General features: G+C 41.1%; 1 protein-coding gene across 5 annotated transcripts in view; it reads left to right on the top strand.

Moving 5' to 3' along the window:
- The first annotated feature begins 2,405 nt into the window (after window positions 1-2,405).
- gabrb4 (gamma-aminobutyric acid type A receptor subunit beta4) overlaps window positions 2,406-13,785 on the top strand; it is a 46,962-nt gene continuing 35,582 nt past the window's right edge. For 4 of the 5 annotated variants that reach the window (XM_034550111.1, XM_034550110.1, XM_034550108.1 and 1 more), the window contains exon 1: window positions 4,517-4,589. In XM_034550111.1, the coding sequence (XP_034406002.1) occupies window positions 4,517-4,589 (73 nt within the window). Of the gene's footprint in view, window positions 2,489-4,494; window positions 4,590-13,785 lie in introns of those variants that run through there. The other variant, XM_034550106.1, reaches the window with a different exon arrangement.

Raw genomic sequence — 13,785 nt, 5'->3', positions numbered from 1 at the left:
CTTCTCATGTGATGCAACAAGTAGTCCGTGAGCTCTGAAAGCCAGTGTGTGTGTGTGTGTGTGTGTGTGTGTGTGTGTGTGTGTGTGTGTGTGTATGTGTGTGTGTGTGTGTGTGTGTGTGTGTGTCTTGCAGATCATGTTATGTTAATTGCTCACCCTTGGGTGCCAGGTCACGGTCAGTCATGGTGTTGCCCTTTTGATGCACTGTATGTAATTCCAATGCCATTTCTTTTTGAAAATGTCCACATGATGTCAGACTTATGATTGGGGGATTGAGTATAGTCATGTTCAAAGGCCATGCCTCCTCTGACGCTCGAGCACTGAAAGGCCAAAATACAAATGTATAATTATTATACTTTTCTTTTCTTCTTTTTTTTTTTTTACATCAACACCCAATAAGTCATCAAAAAAAACATTATAATCAATACAGAAAACATTAAAGAAAGAAAAAAAATCCTTCTTTGCCAGTTCATAACCCACTTCAGTGCTGTGACATCACCTGTGGGAGGGACAATACTCATATGGGTATGGATGACAGCAGAGAATAGTCCAAAGCAACAACTACCTGTTGAGCATTAATAACATGTTTCAAAAAAATTAAATAAGCCTTGGACCGATTGATTCATCACAGTGGCCCTGACAGTGATGGTGATGATGAGGAGTAGGACAATGATGATGAAGCAAATGTGTAGTGTGAGTGTGATATCCCGAACATGCCACATTTATTTTACATGTATTATTGTCGGCTAAATGGAGCCCCCCCTATCATAACAGAAATGGCTCCATGGTACATCAGTTGCTGTCAGCTTGTGTCCCACTGACACCCCAGTAGTGACAGCATCGGGTCTACTCCTTTAAATGAGCCTTTGCGCAGAGCCTTCGAATCACCACAACTGCATCAGTGCTGGCTGGGTTGCTTAGCAACTGGACAGCACAGAGATCCCTGAAGAAAACCTCCTCCTCTGTATAAAACACAAGCTTGTGGGATTCTTCAGTTGTGGTGTGCGCGTTAGCAGTTTCCAGTATAAGGACGTGCACGCTTCAAATACACCGGCGCGAGTCCTGCTTCGCCGTGAAGGAATTAAACGAATAGAAATAGATACACTTAAAAAAGAAAAAAAAAAGAAGAAGAAGAAATGTAACCACGCTGTGTGCGCGCGCGTGTTTTTTTTGGGGGTGCGTACGTGCGTGTCTCTCTATACGCGTGTTTCAAAAAAAAAATTGTCAAAAAGTGGAAGAAATGCACGAAATCGCACCGGCACACACTCCCAGAGAGAATAGACAGACGCGATTCAGCGCATGGACACACTGTCGCTAAGGAATTCACCTTAGGTGTCCCCCCCCCCCAACCCACCCACCCCCCCTTCTCCTTCAGTAGGCTAGGACATCATTTTAATTTCAACTAAGAACTCAAAAAGACAATCGAAAGGAGAGCAGATCTCCTCGGCATGTCTCTTCGGGCTGTTGCGCGTCTGTCATCTGCTCGCTGTGTGGAGGAGAAGCTGCGCGGACCCACATGAACGTGTTGCAACGCCATTCGACGTTGGAAAGCGGAGGCAAGTGGACTTTTTTTCAAATAGGTACGCTATCTTTGACATGGTATCCGGCTCCGTGATACACGCATTGTCGTATGAGGGGCCCATCCAGATTTCTCGGTGTCTAATTTGTTGTGTTTTTTTTTCCACCAGAGGAGTGATATAGCCCGCTCTGACGTCTGCATCAGATATTACCCAGTGCTTTTTCAATGTGCATTTTCCCCTCAGTGACTTTGCGCTGATCTACATCATCAGCAGCAGCGGCAACGGGGGGGGTGGGGGGGGGAGAAAAAAAAAAAGGGAATGAAGATTTCATTTTTCTTTTTTTTAAACCCACCGCTCCCCTTCAGCCGACCAGCCTTTCCAGCTCAAACAAATATCTTTTAACAACATCACGTTGTGGAATAGTCTGGCGCCAGAGCATCGCTGGAACCATGCCTCTTCTGCAGATTTGGACTGGGAAATTTCATCCACCGATTTGATCATCAAGAGGCTGCTGCTCAGTCATTCATGCCAGTGTTTGTTTTTTTAAGGGGAAGAGTACTTGTCATCACTTTCAAAAGTATTGTGTATGCTGTTTTTTGAGCAAGATGTCTGATCTTCTGGTGTTGGTCGAGGGGCTCTGTGACCTGCACGGATTTCCATAGCCGAGGAAAACAGCGGGGGCCAATTACGAGATAAAAAATAAAAAAAGCAACAACCCAAGAAGCCTATTATAATGAACACATCGCATGCGTAGATGTAGGATAGTTTCTTCGGCATTTTTAAAAGGCAATTATTTTTTTTAATTGCCCTTTTTTACTTTGTGAATTTTCTGGAGGACCACTGGACTGGTTGGATTATAGAAACTATATCTAAGGATTTGTGGAGATGTTGGGTCGTCAAGAAGATAAATTATGTGGAATGTTCTCTGCTCTGGCGGCTTTGTCCTTCTTCTTCTGCTTTGTTCAAAGGTAAGAAAACGTCGCCTGGACCAAAAAAAAATAATTAAATAAAAAAATTCCCGTTCACACTAACAGACGTGATTGCCGGTCAATAAAAGGCTGAGATGTGGCAAATCGCATAAACGGAGCACCCAGGCCCACTTATTAGGGGCATTACTGCCGATATATGCTCTATTAGACGGTGCTGTGGCGCGCGCGAGCGTAAAAACATGCGCGTGCACGGTATCAAGCCTATTGTGAAACGTAACCTACTCCAGATATCAAAATGGGGATATACATGTGTGTACTGGAAAGGGCCACTCTCAGTATGATGATGCCCAGAGTGACAGCCCTCAGTAGGCTACAGTGGTGGCCGATGATTAGCTGATGGGATCAATCAGCCGGCAGTCGATTGATTACTCCAGGGTAAAAGCAGCCAGATCTATGGCAACACTGTCCGGAAGCTTACTTATTGTATTCATCTCTAACAACGTAAATCCTATTCATATAATCAATGTGGTTGCCCATATTGACCATAACCAAATCAATTACAACCCCCCCCCCCCCAAAAAAAAAGAATCCCTCATCTGCTGTTTTTAAGACAGGAGGGAGGGTGTCCGATTTAATGTTTCAATAAATACGGTCCTGTCTCGTTTTTGAGATGTTTAGCCTACAGTATGAATAACTGCACAGGCCTTGAAGAACATCATCACAGTCCCCGATCTCCAGATCAGTCCGGTTATTGTTTTGTTGTTAAAGGCACTGATACGTATCCCTCGTGGCCCACTCCTTTTCCTGGGCTGCAGTAACCTGCAGTCTCACTTGTGAGATTCAGGTGCTCAGGGAGAAGTGGGTTGCACTTCTTTTTTTCTTGGACATTCTGATCCCATTGCAATAACCCGGCATTTCAAAAGAAAGGGGCGTGATCCTGCATGTGTTTCAGGTGTCATTGATAGTCTTCTCATAATGATGCTCTCAGGTGTCAAGCCCACAAGTCCTGTAACCGGCCAGCTTGATGAACAGCTGCACTACCTATGAGCTAATTGAACAGAGCTTCCCTGACTGAGCCGAGGGCTAGTGCTCCTATCAGGGGAGCAATTTTAACCCACTTCCTCCTCCTCTTCCTCCTCCTCCTCCACACACACGCTCATTCCACACCCTCCCCGTAACGAGGAACCTCAGGTGGATAGCCGGTCTCGGTCAGGTGATGCAGGTCATGGCACCAATGTTATAAGTGTCAGTCAGACTAGTGCGGACTATGCGTTCCTCCTGGGGATCGTCTGTCTCCAGTCCAGGCTCAGACCAGTGGAGCCTGTGCCTCTGACAGCACGGAGGGAGGCTGTGTTTAAATACACGGCCCATGAATAAGACGGGCCACCTACTTGTTACTCGAGCGGAAAAAAACAACAACTTTAACATTGTTACTTTTAATGCCACTTTTTTGAAGGAACCACATCAATAAAATGCTTGACAGGTGTATTACATCGCAGCCCTTAAACTGATTAGATGAATACACTGGAGGTGGGGTTCCAAGGGGGGAAATGCATACACAAGGCACATTTTTTAACCTCGTGACAGTCAGCATGCTTGTGAATGTATTTGTCTGACAACTAACTCTAACAAGCCCCCCCCCCCAAAATAAAATATTTGCGTGGTGAATGTTTATTCTTCTGTGAATGTGATTAAAGCTCAGAATGAAAGACTCAAACTAAAGTTGACTCAAATTGAGGATGAAAGAGATGAAATATGATGCTCACTTTTGAGGAAAAAGGGGATGAATGTTTGTGTTGGGTGTTGTTTAATGCATCCTAAGTCCTCATTCCCTCTTGTCAAATCCTCACCACGTTGGCGTAAGGGCTTCCTCTTCCAACGTGGCGTTCATGTCATTAATGTTGAGACCAGAGAGCGGGTGCAGTCATCATTTATCGTACAGTTGGTGAGCGGAGAGAAACATAAATATCTATCACAAAAGTATCAGTCTTCATCTTTCTCCCACCACTTAAAATAGCTCTTACACTTGTGGTTTCTCCCCTTAGCTCTTCCACTGGAAGCACCGGAATGTCTCTGGCCAAGACCACCGTGGACAAGTTGCTGAAGGGATATGACATCCGTTTAAGGCCTGATTTTGGAGGTAGGTGTCGCGGCTCTGTCCTTTTTGGGGTCTCTGCTGTCGAGGGTGTGTGCACGATGATACTCACGAGTCATCCCTCTGAAATCTGTCGGAGGGGGGGGGGGGGGGGCTGTGGCAAAATATAGGGGACGGCTTTGATGTGCTACCGCGTCATTACTATGCATCTATTCGCATATCGAAGATGGCTGCTCCTCGAGAAGTGGGGCACACATGGAGAAGAGCAGTCAAACACTGTGTTTCCTTTAGTTTTTTTTATTTTTAATACCAGGGATGGTGAACATATTGATTTTTGATACCGTTGTGATTTTCAGTTTTTCATGGCGTCTTCGTAGCACATGGCAGTGCTTCTGAGCATTTCATCTGCAAATCAGGGAATGCACTTTTGCCCCATTAACTTTTATTGGAAATTGTGCATCTTTTTACATCCACTCTTTAGAATAATGGATAATGAATTATTTTGAGAATTTGAAGGCGTGGGGGAACAACTCATTAGTGTGTGTGTGTGTGTGTCATTCGGGCTGATTGTGTTGCTCAAACGATTCAGCCACAATAGATGTTAAGCAATATAAAAAAATATGTTTTTCAACAGCATACTAGCCTGATGGCTAATGATGTATGACCACAATGGGCTACTTAAATCTAAAATTAAAGGTTTCCAGAAAAACTATTTTCGCAAATTGAGTTTGCCACTTGTACCATTGTGTAGGATTAATTTCAAGATGACTCTTCCTGTTTCATGGTTCTAACATTGGCAGCCGGGCCCTGGTCTGTGCGAGGCCACTCACTGAAGACGTCATAACTCAACGCTGACTGACAGCCGCACTGATGGCTCTAATTGAATACAGTATATGATTGTATCTATTAATTTCAGCACCAGCGTTTTGGGTTTTTGCTGTACATGTGCTCCAAAACGTTGTGTTCAGAAAAGCTTATTGCTACATTAAAAAAAACCAAAAAACCAAAAGGGCTTTTTACTTCCAGGGCATGTTATCGGAGTGTGATGTTAATTTAATGAGAGTCTGTCGCCGCTTGAATTTGCTTTAGCTCTTTAGTGTTTCATATGGACAAACACATCTATCCAATATGTAAAAATGTCAACATGCTGAAAAAAACTGCTTTCAAAATTGATAATAGACCATTGTTCAGCCACAATTAATTAAAATTGTGGTCATAAATAACAGACGTGACCTTCAACTTATTGAAAAAATACATTTTAATGAATGGTAGGTAGAGACAACGTCGCATGACTCACCTGCAAAATATCTGAATATGCTATGCAGTCGGTTTATGTGTAAAAAAGCTTGTCTGCATTAAACAAATCATATAATGATTAAATGATACACGATGATGTTCATGGCCTCAAGAACTTCACATACTTAATTCACTCTGGCAGGTTGGCTTTTTCTGTGAAGCTAAAAAACATTTTCATATTTGGAATATTTGATATCTTTCAAAATTAAAACTACATTGGTTTACATTTTTTCTTTTACATAATTTGGCCTCTTATTACTATTATTATTACTATTATTGTTTTTAACATATACATTTATGGCTAATACATACATACTATCCCCAGCATCTTCTTTAAATAGGCTTCAGGCGGCAGCTTGTCAGTCATGCGACCGCATCACACTTGATGAGAATGAGAGCAAGCAGTGAAAAGCATACAGCAGGTGCGCCTCCTCATATAACCTTCCTCTGTTTGGGTGCTCTGCCAAAAGCAGATGCTCTGATGAAGGCGTATGCGCCAAAATGCGTTAGCCTGATGTTAAACCATTGTAAAAAATAAAATGTGTTATAGTTGAGGTTACGTCTTCGTTCTGTGTTTTTGAGCGCTGCCATTACAAAGTTGTTCTATAGAACCGGTGGAAGGAAATGAGAGCGAAGAAATGTCTCATTCACAACTGTGTCAAACAGTTGAATCAACAGGAGTTATGAACATTTCAAATGAAAAAAATGTCAATTTGCAAGCCAATTTCAGTTGGAGAATTATCATCCAGTTGCTTCTCTATCATATTCACACCTTACCCACTATTTCAAGTAGTGCCTTTATGGCAGTTATAACTAATCTAAATGACTTTAAAGACGTTCTTGTCTTCCTCAGCAACAGTGTTGTCAAAGCAGACACAATTACAAAATGTGACCAAAAAGTGTTAAAAGTTTGTATCCCATTTTGGTGATGAATATGACTAAAAACAGGTATGAAAGAAAATGTACTTTTTGTTCAAATCAAGCATAATTCAAAACGCACATCTTGTCCACAATGAATTCTGAAATTATGCATTTATTATGATCAGGATATTGGATAAAAGAGGCATATGTACAGTATATTTCTGTGTACACATCTGAACATATTTCTCAGTATTATATTCTTTCACTTTTGTGCAATTCTTTGGTTACTTACGTTTGATATCCAACAGACAACTAATGGATTCACGACAACAACACCACTTTGTATCACTTCAATAACGTTCAGCAAAATGCAAGAGAATGAAAGTGGGTTGTTAGTTCTAGGTAAATAATTGTTTGTATTATACTTAGTTTTTTCCCAAGTTTTACACATTTTTAGAGATACCTTGACTTAAAAGTTCTTTCAACAAACATTTCTTCTTCGATGTCGGTTTTTGAAGTATTTGTTGGCTACTGCGCACTTTTGTCATGCAGCCTGTGAACACATTGGAGTGGGTAGGGCACGTTTTAGAGAGTGAGTATCCCAGGCAGAGAGTAACTGTGCTTTACCCTCAGGCCAGGGGAGCTGTAGTCCATCAAGTCTTGATATTTCCAACATCAGTCAGCTACTTCTGCCGTGACACACAGTGCTGACGACCTTCAGCTCTCAAGATTCAACAGGGAGGGTCTTAATTTGGCACAAAGCTGGACACACACTGGACTGTGGCTCCTGACAGCCTGGCCAACTCCCATAGTAAAAAACAACTCACAGGTGTACAACGCTGGAAAAAATATGGCCAGAAAGAGTTTGGCAATAAAGATGCCATGTGATTGTACTGATGTGTTGTGGGCACCAGCATATCGAGGTGAAATACCCACTCTGAAGTCGGTCTATTCAGACCCTGCCCTCTACCACTCATTGGCTTGTGAGCCAAACTGGAATTCAAGAAATGGGACCGAGACCCGAATGGCAGCTGTCCCATAATTCAGTATCTTGCAGGGAAAAGAGAATTGTATTTTGTTGTGTCATTATAGTTATTAATAGTATTTAATTTGTAGAAAAAAAACGTGTCGTTGTGACTTTCCCCTGAATGATGCATCTGTTGCAAATGGTGTCTGTATCATATTGTTATCTAGTTGTTTGGATTATAGCCCTATAATAATAATAACTTCTTAACATAAAGCTGAATCATAGACCACAACTCCCATTTAACCTGAATGTTAAATTACTAAGATGTATAGTCAGCAAGATAACCAGAGCATTGCATACACGGCAACAAAAGTATAATTTTTTATAAATTGAGCAATGTTTTTTTGTTTTTTTACACATTTAAGGTTTGAGAGCGTAAATAAAATTGTATGCATTCTAGCATAATATTATTACTGCCTAATCCATTACTGAAATTCAAAGGTGTACTTTGTAAGGATAAATGATACATATGTTTGTATTACACTACCTTTGTCATTGTAATCTGACTATAAATTACTCTAAATTGGCATTGGTTACTGGAAAGGACACAAGGCTTTGATATAACAGTGATTATAATACCTTAGAAAAAGATTATAAAGTATTACAGTAATGGCAATTTCAATACACTATTATCATTGCAAATAAAATGACAGTGAGTGACCAGCAAGTAGTATGATACTAGACCATATACGTCATTATAAAATGCTTTATGGGGTCAGAGTAAGTGTTTTTATAATTTTAGCATTATAGAGATAGAAAGTGCCACCATAAATGTCTCAGTGCTCTCCTATTTAATATTCAACCCTAATGAAATTATGTAGTTATACTTTCTCACACTGTCGCTAGCTTTAACTAGATCTGGCACATGCGTGTAAAGGTGTAAAAAGCTGTAGTCTACTAGGTGCAATATCCCACATGAGGAACTGGTCTTAGAACCACCGGGATGCAACGCCTTGGTTGGTCTCAAAGTTCACAGCCATTCCAATAAGTAAGGCCAGTTTGACGTCTATGTTGTACAACTTGCTGGAGGGTTGAATTGTGTGTTGTGTTTGGTGGCATGCTAGACGGGCTGAAGGGTGAATGTTCATGGTGTACAGAACCGTCTGTTTGAAACGTTTCCTGACTTTTAAAGAAAGCGATTTAGATTTATCAAGGAACTTAATGACTGCAAAACATGCTAGAAATATTCTCAGGGGACATGGAGGAGTTTAAATCTGCGGGGCCATTGCATTTGAGGCTGATTTGAGGTATCATTAGTCATCATGATTGGCTCAGAGAGATCTGAATGAAATGGCGAAAAAGAAAAAATCAAGCATAGCACTATATCCAAAGATACTGTGATGTTCTTAAGAAGGAGCTGGGCACCCTCAAGGCTTTTCAATTGAGGAAGCACATCGATCAAGAGCCCACCCCATACTTTTAGAAGTCCTGCTTGTGCTAAGAATAGAAAGAGTGGGAGCATTTGTACCGACTAGGGATTATTGGGGCATTGCAAGTTCCCAAGTGGATGGCACCCATTGTATCAGTCATAAAAGAAAAAAATGAACATAAGCCCAATATGAAACGCACAAGGATTTGTGTATAAGAGGCCAAACGTGTGCCACGAAGAGCCAACTGCCTGCTTATTTGCTGGCCAACCAAAGAATGCCTGTAGTGATTAATATCCTTCACAAGTATTGGGAAAGAACTCACCAGTAAAAAGGTAATCAGAGTGTTGGCACTCTATGGTACATGGTTGCCCTCCCTGGGTTTTGTGGTATTGGCATCAACAAAACTGCACTGTATCGAGGAGGACCTGATCCTGTCCCAGATGTCCTATATTGGCACGAAACAGTGTCTGGAAGACAGATGCAACCTTTGAGGTGGACCAAAACACTTGTACCTCCCTGTGAGGAAATACATGAGGATCATCTGGATCCCTCTCATTTGAAAAGCCATGCCCTATAGTGTTGTCGGGTGGCCCGACATGGACAAGGAGGTAGAAAACAAAGTAACTCAAATAATGCGTCTAACATCGCCTTACACGCCTTCTAATTTCTGATATCTGGTTTGGAATTGTGAATGCTCACTGAAAGTAAACTCATGGCCTCACCACAACAAAGGGTCTGCAGTCCAGGCCCCACATGGTTTAGCAGAGCAATCTGTTCAGACAGTGAAGGAGGGCTTTAGGAGAGAAAGAGGGACCAGGACAGGTTTGTCTTGTGTTCTGCACCGTCTCATGCCAAGGATAACCACGAGCTGCAAGTTGCTTGGAGCTATCCAAAGCCAGAGGGGCCCTGTCTCATTTATGTCAAGATGGCAGACAGGAGTGTCTTCAAATTGCGCTGAAACCATCTTCGTTTGTGACTCACGATGATAGTGTCAGTTTTCAAAGAAACTTCTAGTGGCAGCACCAGTCACAAGACACTGTCTGCACCAGAGCACCTGGTACCATCAGTGTTGTTGCCAGGAGACCAGAGAATGGCAGACAGTTCAGACTTAAAGGCCTACCTTTAAGTACCTTCTCACAATAGCGAACAGGATCTTTTACCCCATCGACCCCTGATTGCCGTGAGCCTCCTGCACCTGTAAGGTCTCCCGTGACACTGAGGTTCTTGCAAAGCCCTCAATTGTAAAAATCCTCCTGTTGAGTTAAACATGTCTTGTTTTTAAGGTATTTCTGCTTTTATGGCTGTTAGTTAGTCCCCTGTGTACATCTCAGCGACAGCTTTTTTTTTGCTCAATTTTTCAGCATGCTCAGGGACCTTCTACAGGATTTACAGTTTGCTTTTCTTTTCTAGTTTACCCAGCTGAGAGGAGTGAACTACAGCTGTGGTTTGGTGAATGCCCTGGCAAAGACCTACAGTGGACACAACATGTAGGCTCTTTAAATGATTTAGCCACTACAATAAAAAGTGTTTAAATAATACCTTCCTCGTTGTTCTGACGTTGTGGAGAGCCTGGATCGCCTTCCTGTTTATCCCCAACTACAGCTGCCATAGGGATTCTAATGAGTATCGCCCAAATTCAACTAATGTGGATTACTAGGAAATCTATTTTCTATTCTAGCACAAATGCATACGCTATGTAAGGCTTTGCATTTAGTCAAGCTATTTATTATTAGGATACTTTTTTTCTTTTTATGTTATTTTGATAATAATAAAAGGATAAAATGACAATATCCCTATAGTTTGATTTAACATCTTTCATGGTATTTTTTTGGGAAGCAATTCAAAACTAGGGTTTTGATAAACTAGCAAGGTTATGCTAGATTGAAAAATTATCTAAACGAAAACCAACTCTCTTCCAATGAAGGCAGCAAGTAGCACTGGCTCCAAAAGTCCCTAAATCTAGAGAGAAAGTCGACAACAAAATGATCATTATGAACATAAACGTATCATAAAATAAAATATAAATAACTAAAAATAAGACCAATGAGAGTCCAATGATTTCATTCGAGCTGAATGATCGGATGGACTTAAGATACCAGATTTATTTTCTTGCTTTTGTCAGAGCATTGGATTTATTTATAGCTGTCCAAACCTAGCTTTTTTTCAAGTTATTCAATATTTACATTTATATGCATTTTAATTGAGCTTTTTGTTGCTCATTTAGAAAGATGCAGAGATGTATTATGCTACAGTTCAGTCTCACACCCGCCTGGCCATTTGCCAAAAAGAAGGCCTACTGTATCATGCAGCAATGTATGTTGACAAATATGCGATTAATCACAATAATCACATAAACACCCACATTCATTGCAACATCGACAATAATGGCCGATCTATAAAATAAATTCTCACTTTTTGAATACACACAAACACGTATGCATCCAAAATTTCTTGAGGCCATGCATGTCTCTGCATCTATTGACTATTTCTATACAGAACCACGACTGTAAATACTGCCTCTCCTGGACAACACTGCCCACCTTGAAATATCCAAACCCTCTGAAACTCATGTCACGGTTTCTCTGAAACATGGCCTCAACACATGTTGTCGCGGTTGGATGGTATGCCCTGTGATGAAGTGGTTGTCATAAACGTCCCATAAAATGCAACAGAATAAATTTATTAAGTAGAGTAATGAAATACATGACCCAGCTAAATCAGTTTCATAAGAGGCCCATTTAATTATTAACCAGGCTCTCAATGCGTTTACAAATATGGTGTTACCTTGAAGTAGACAATTATTCACTTTTTTTTATTTTTTATCAACAACAACATTAATGTTGTTTCTTTTCCATAGTGGTGAAGACAGTTATGCTGCTTCGCTGTATGCAGAGCATTTTAATCTTGCTTGACAGTAGTGTTACCTGTAACATGACATTACAAGTTGGACATATACTCTACCTAAATGTCCTCTCTGCTCTTTACTGCATGAAAAGGCTCCTGAAGTGCTTGTTGTTCCACCTAGTGGTATCAGGTCATGTGCGTGTCTTCATCTGGGTTTGCGTAAGAGCTTATTTATTACGTTGTCATGCACTTTTGCACTCAGGGGTCATGGACAGTGCCGAGTGGGGTTTGACGGGCGGGTCTGACGTCGCTTCTCTCACTATTATTGATTCGCACGAGGAACTGGAATCCTGCGGAGTAAAGGGTCACCGGTCGGCAGACTTTTTCAGATTCTAGTGATCTCAATATTTAAAAAAACAACATATATAATTAACGTGACGTCCAGTCAGTTGGAGGAGGCCAGCTCAACCCTCACCTCCGTCTCCCACAATCAGGACGTATTTTAAATCAAGCTGTCCTCGGCACAGGAATGGGTTTTATGATCTCAGCTTCCACCATTAACAAAGCGTGAAGGGTGACATATCACCAATGTCATGAACATGCCATTCTTCCTGCTGGAGCTAAGTGCACTACATTTCTGGACTACAAAGAACCGAAATTTGTTCAAATCTATATTTACACTCGGCACTACAGCATTTTATGGATGGTTAAATGCTGCTGGGTTGGGATCACGTCTAAGACAATTAGACCTGTATGTATACGACACCAGGCACGGCAAAATATGTGTTCAAACACAAGTGCTGATCATGTAGAGCATTCAGTGAAGTTGAAAGTAAAAGCATCAATATTCATTCTGTCATGAGTACACCACCATGAGTACACCACCTGAATGTTTCATTGAATTAAAAAATTCAAACTGCGATTGAAAGTCATTATCTACACCAATAAGTGGCATTACAGAAAACTGCAGGTCGCACAACATGTAACATTATACAGGGGGAAAATCTCTTTGACTGATTAAAGTACACATTCATCTTCTCTTCATTACATAGAAAAGACACACAACAAGTGAGCTGGTTGGTTAGGTTTTTATTGACTAACAATGCAGCGTCAACACATTAACTGCAACTACAGAGATGAGTTGATTGAACTTGGACTCTGATGCGTTGAGAATTTCACTTCACTTGCTTCTATTTAAGGTCGATGACAGTAGACGGCAAAGGTTTGCAAAATCATCCAAAACAGTTATGAATAATGCTGTATAGCAGTCGATTGCTCTACAAATCGTATTTGTACTGGATGCAATGTATTTCATGCTATTCAGCTTTTTTTTGCAATGGTTGTTGATTATGTCAGCATTTACATTGTCTTTCTGTCCTTACTATACTGAACATGGTAAATAATTTAGATTATCAGCACAAATACGGTTCTCTGATGCTTCCCTAAGTTACTCTCCCTCCTTACTTTGTCCTTGTCTGGTGTAATAAACAGCGATACTGGCTTAGTGTGTATTAAATGATATTCTGTCAGTTGTGCAGCAGAGAGAAAATGAATTTCGCCGAGCATACGGTTGATGTGCATAAACAGGATGACAAAGAAACTGGAGAGCCAGTAAATGTCGAACAGAAGGTGCCGTACGGGGGTGATTTATGGAGTGTTGTCATTTGTTGTAGATAGCCCTGCAGATTTTAGAAATACTTGTGACTTGTGCTCAAAAGTGGAAATCTGTTTTGAGATTATTTTGGATTACTTCAAATAAAAGGTGTTCGGAGGTGCATGTGGAGATGCAAAATGCTTCTGCGCAGGATGTATTACTGAAGGTTCACTCGAGTATCTGTGAGGA

This window comes from Cyclopterus lumpus, chromosome 14, assembly GCF_009769545.1.
Source record: "Cyclopterus lumpus isolate fCycLum1 chromosome 14, fCycLum1.pri, whole genome shotgun sequence".
Classification (NCBI taxonomy): Eukaryota; Metazoa; Chordata; class Actinopteri; order Perciformes; family Cyclopteridae; genus Cyclopterus; species Cyclopterus lumpus.
The sequence above is the reverse complement of the archived record's forward strand: the minus strand, read 5'-3'. Positions and strand labels throughout refer to the sequence as shown.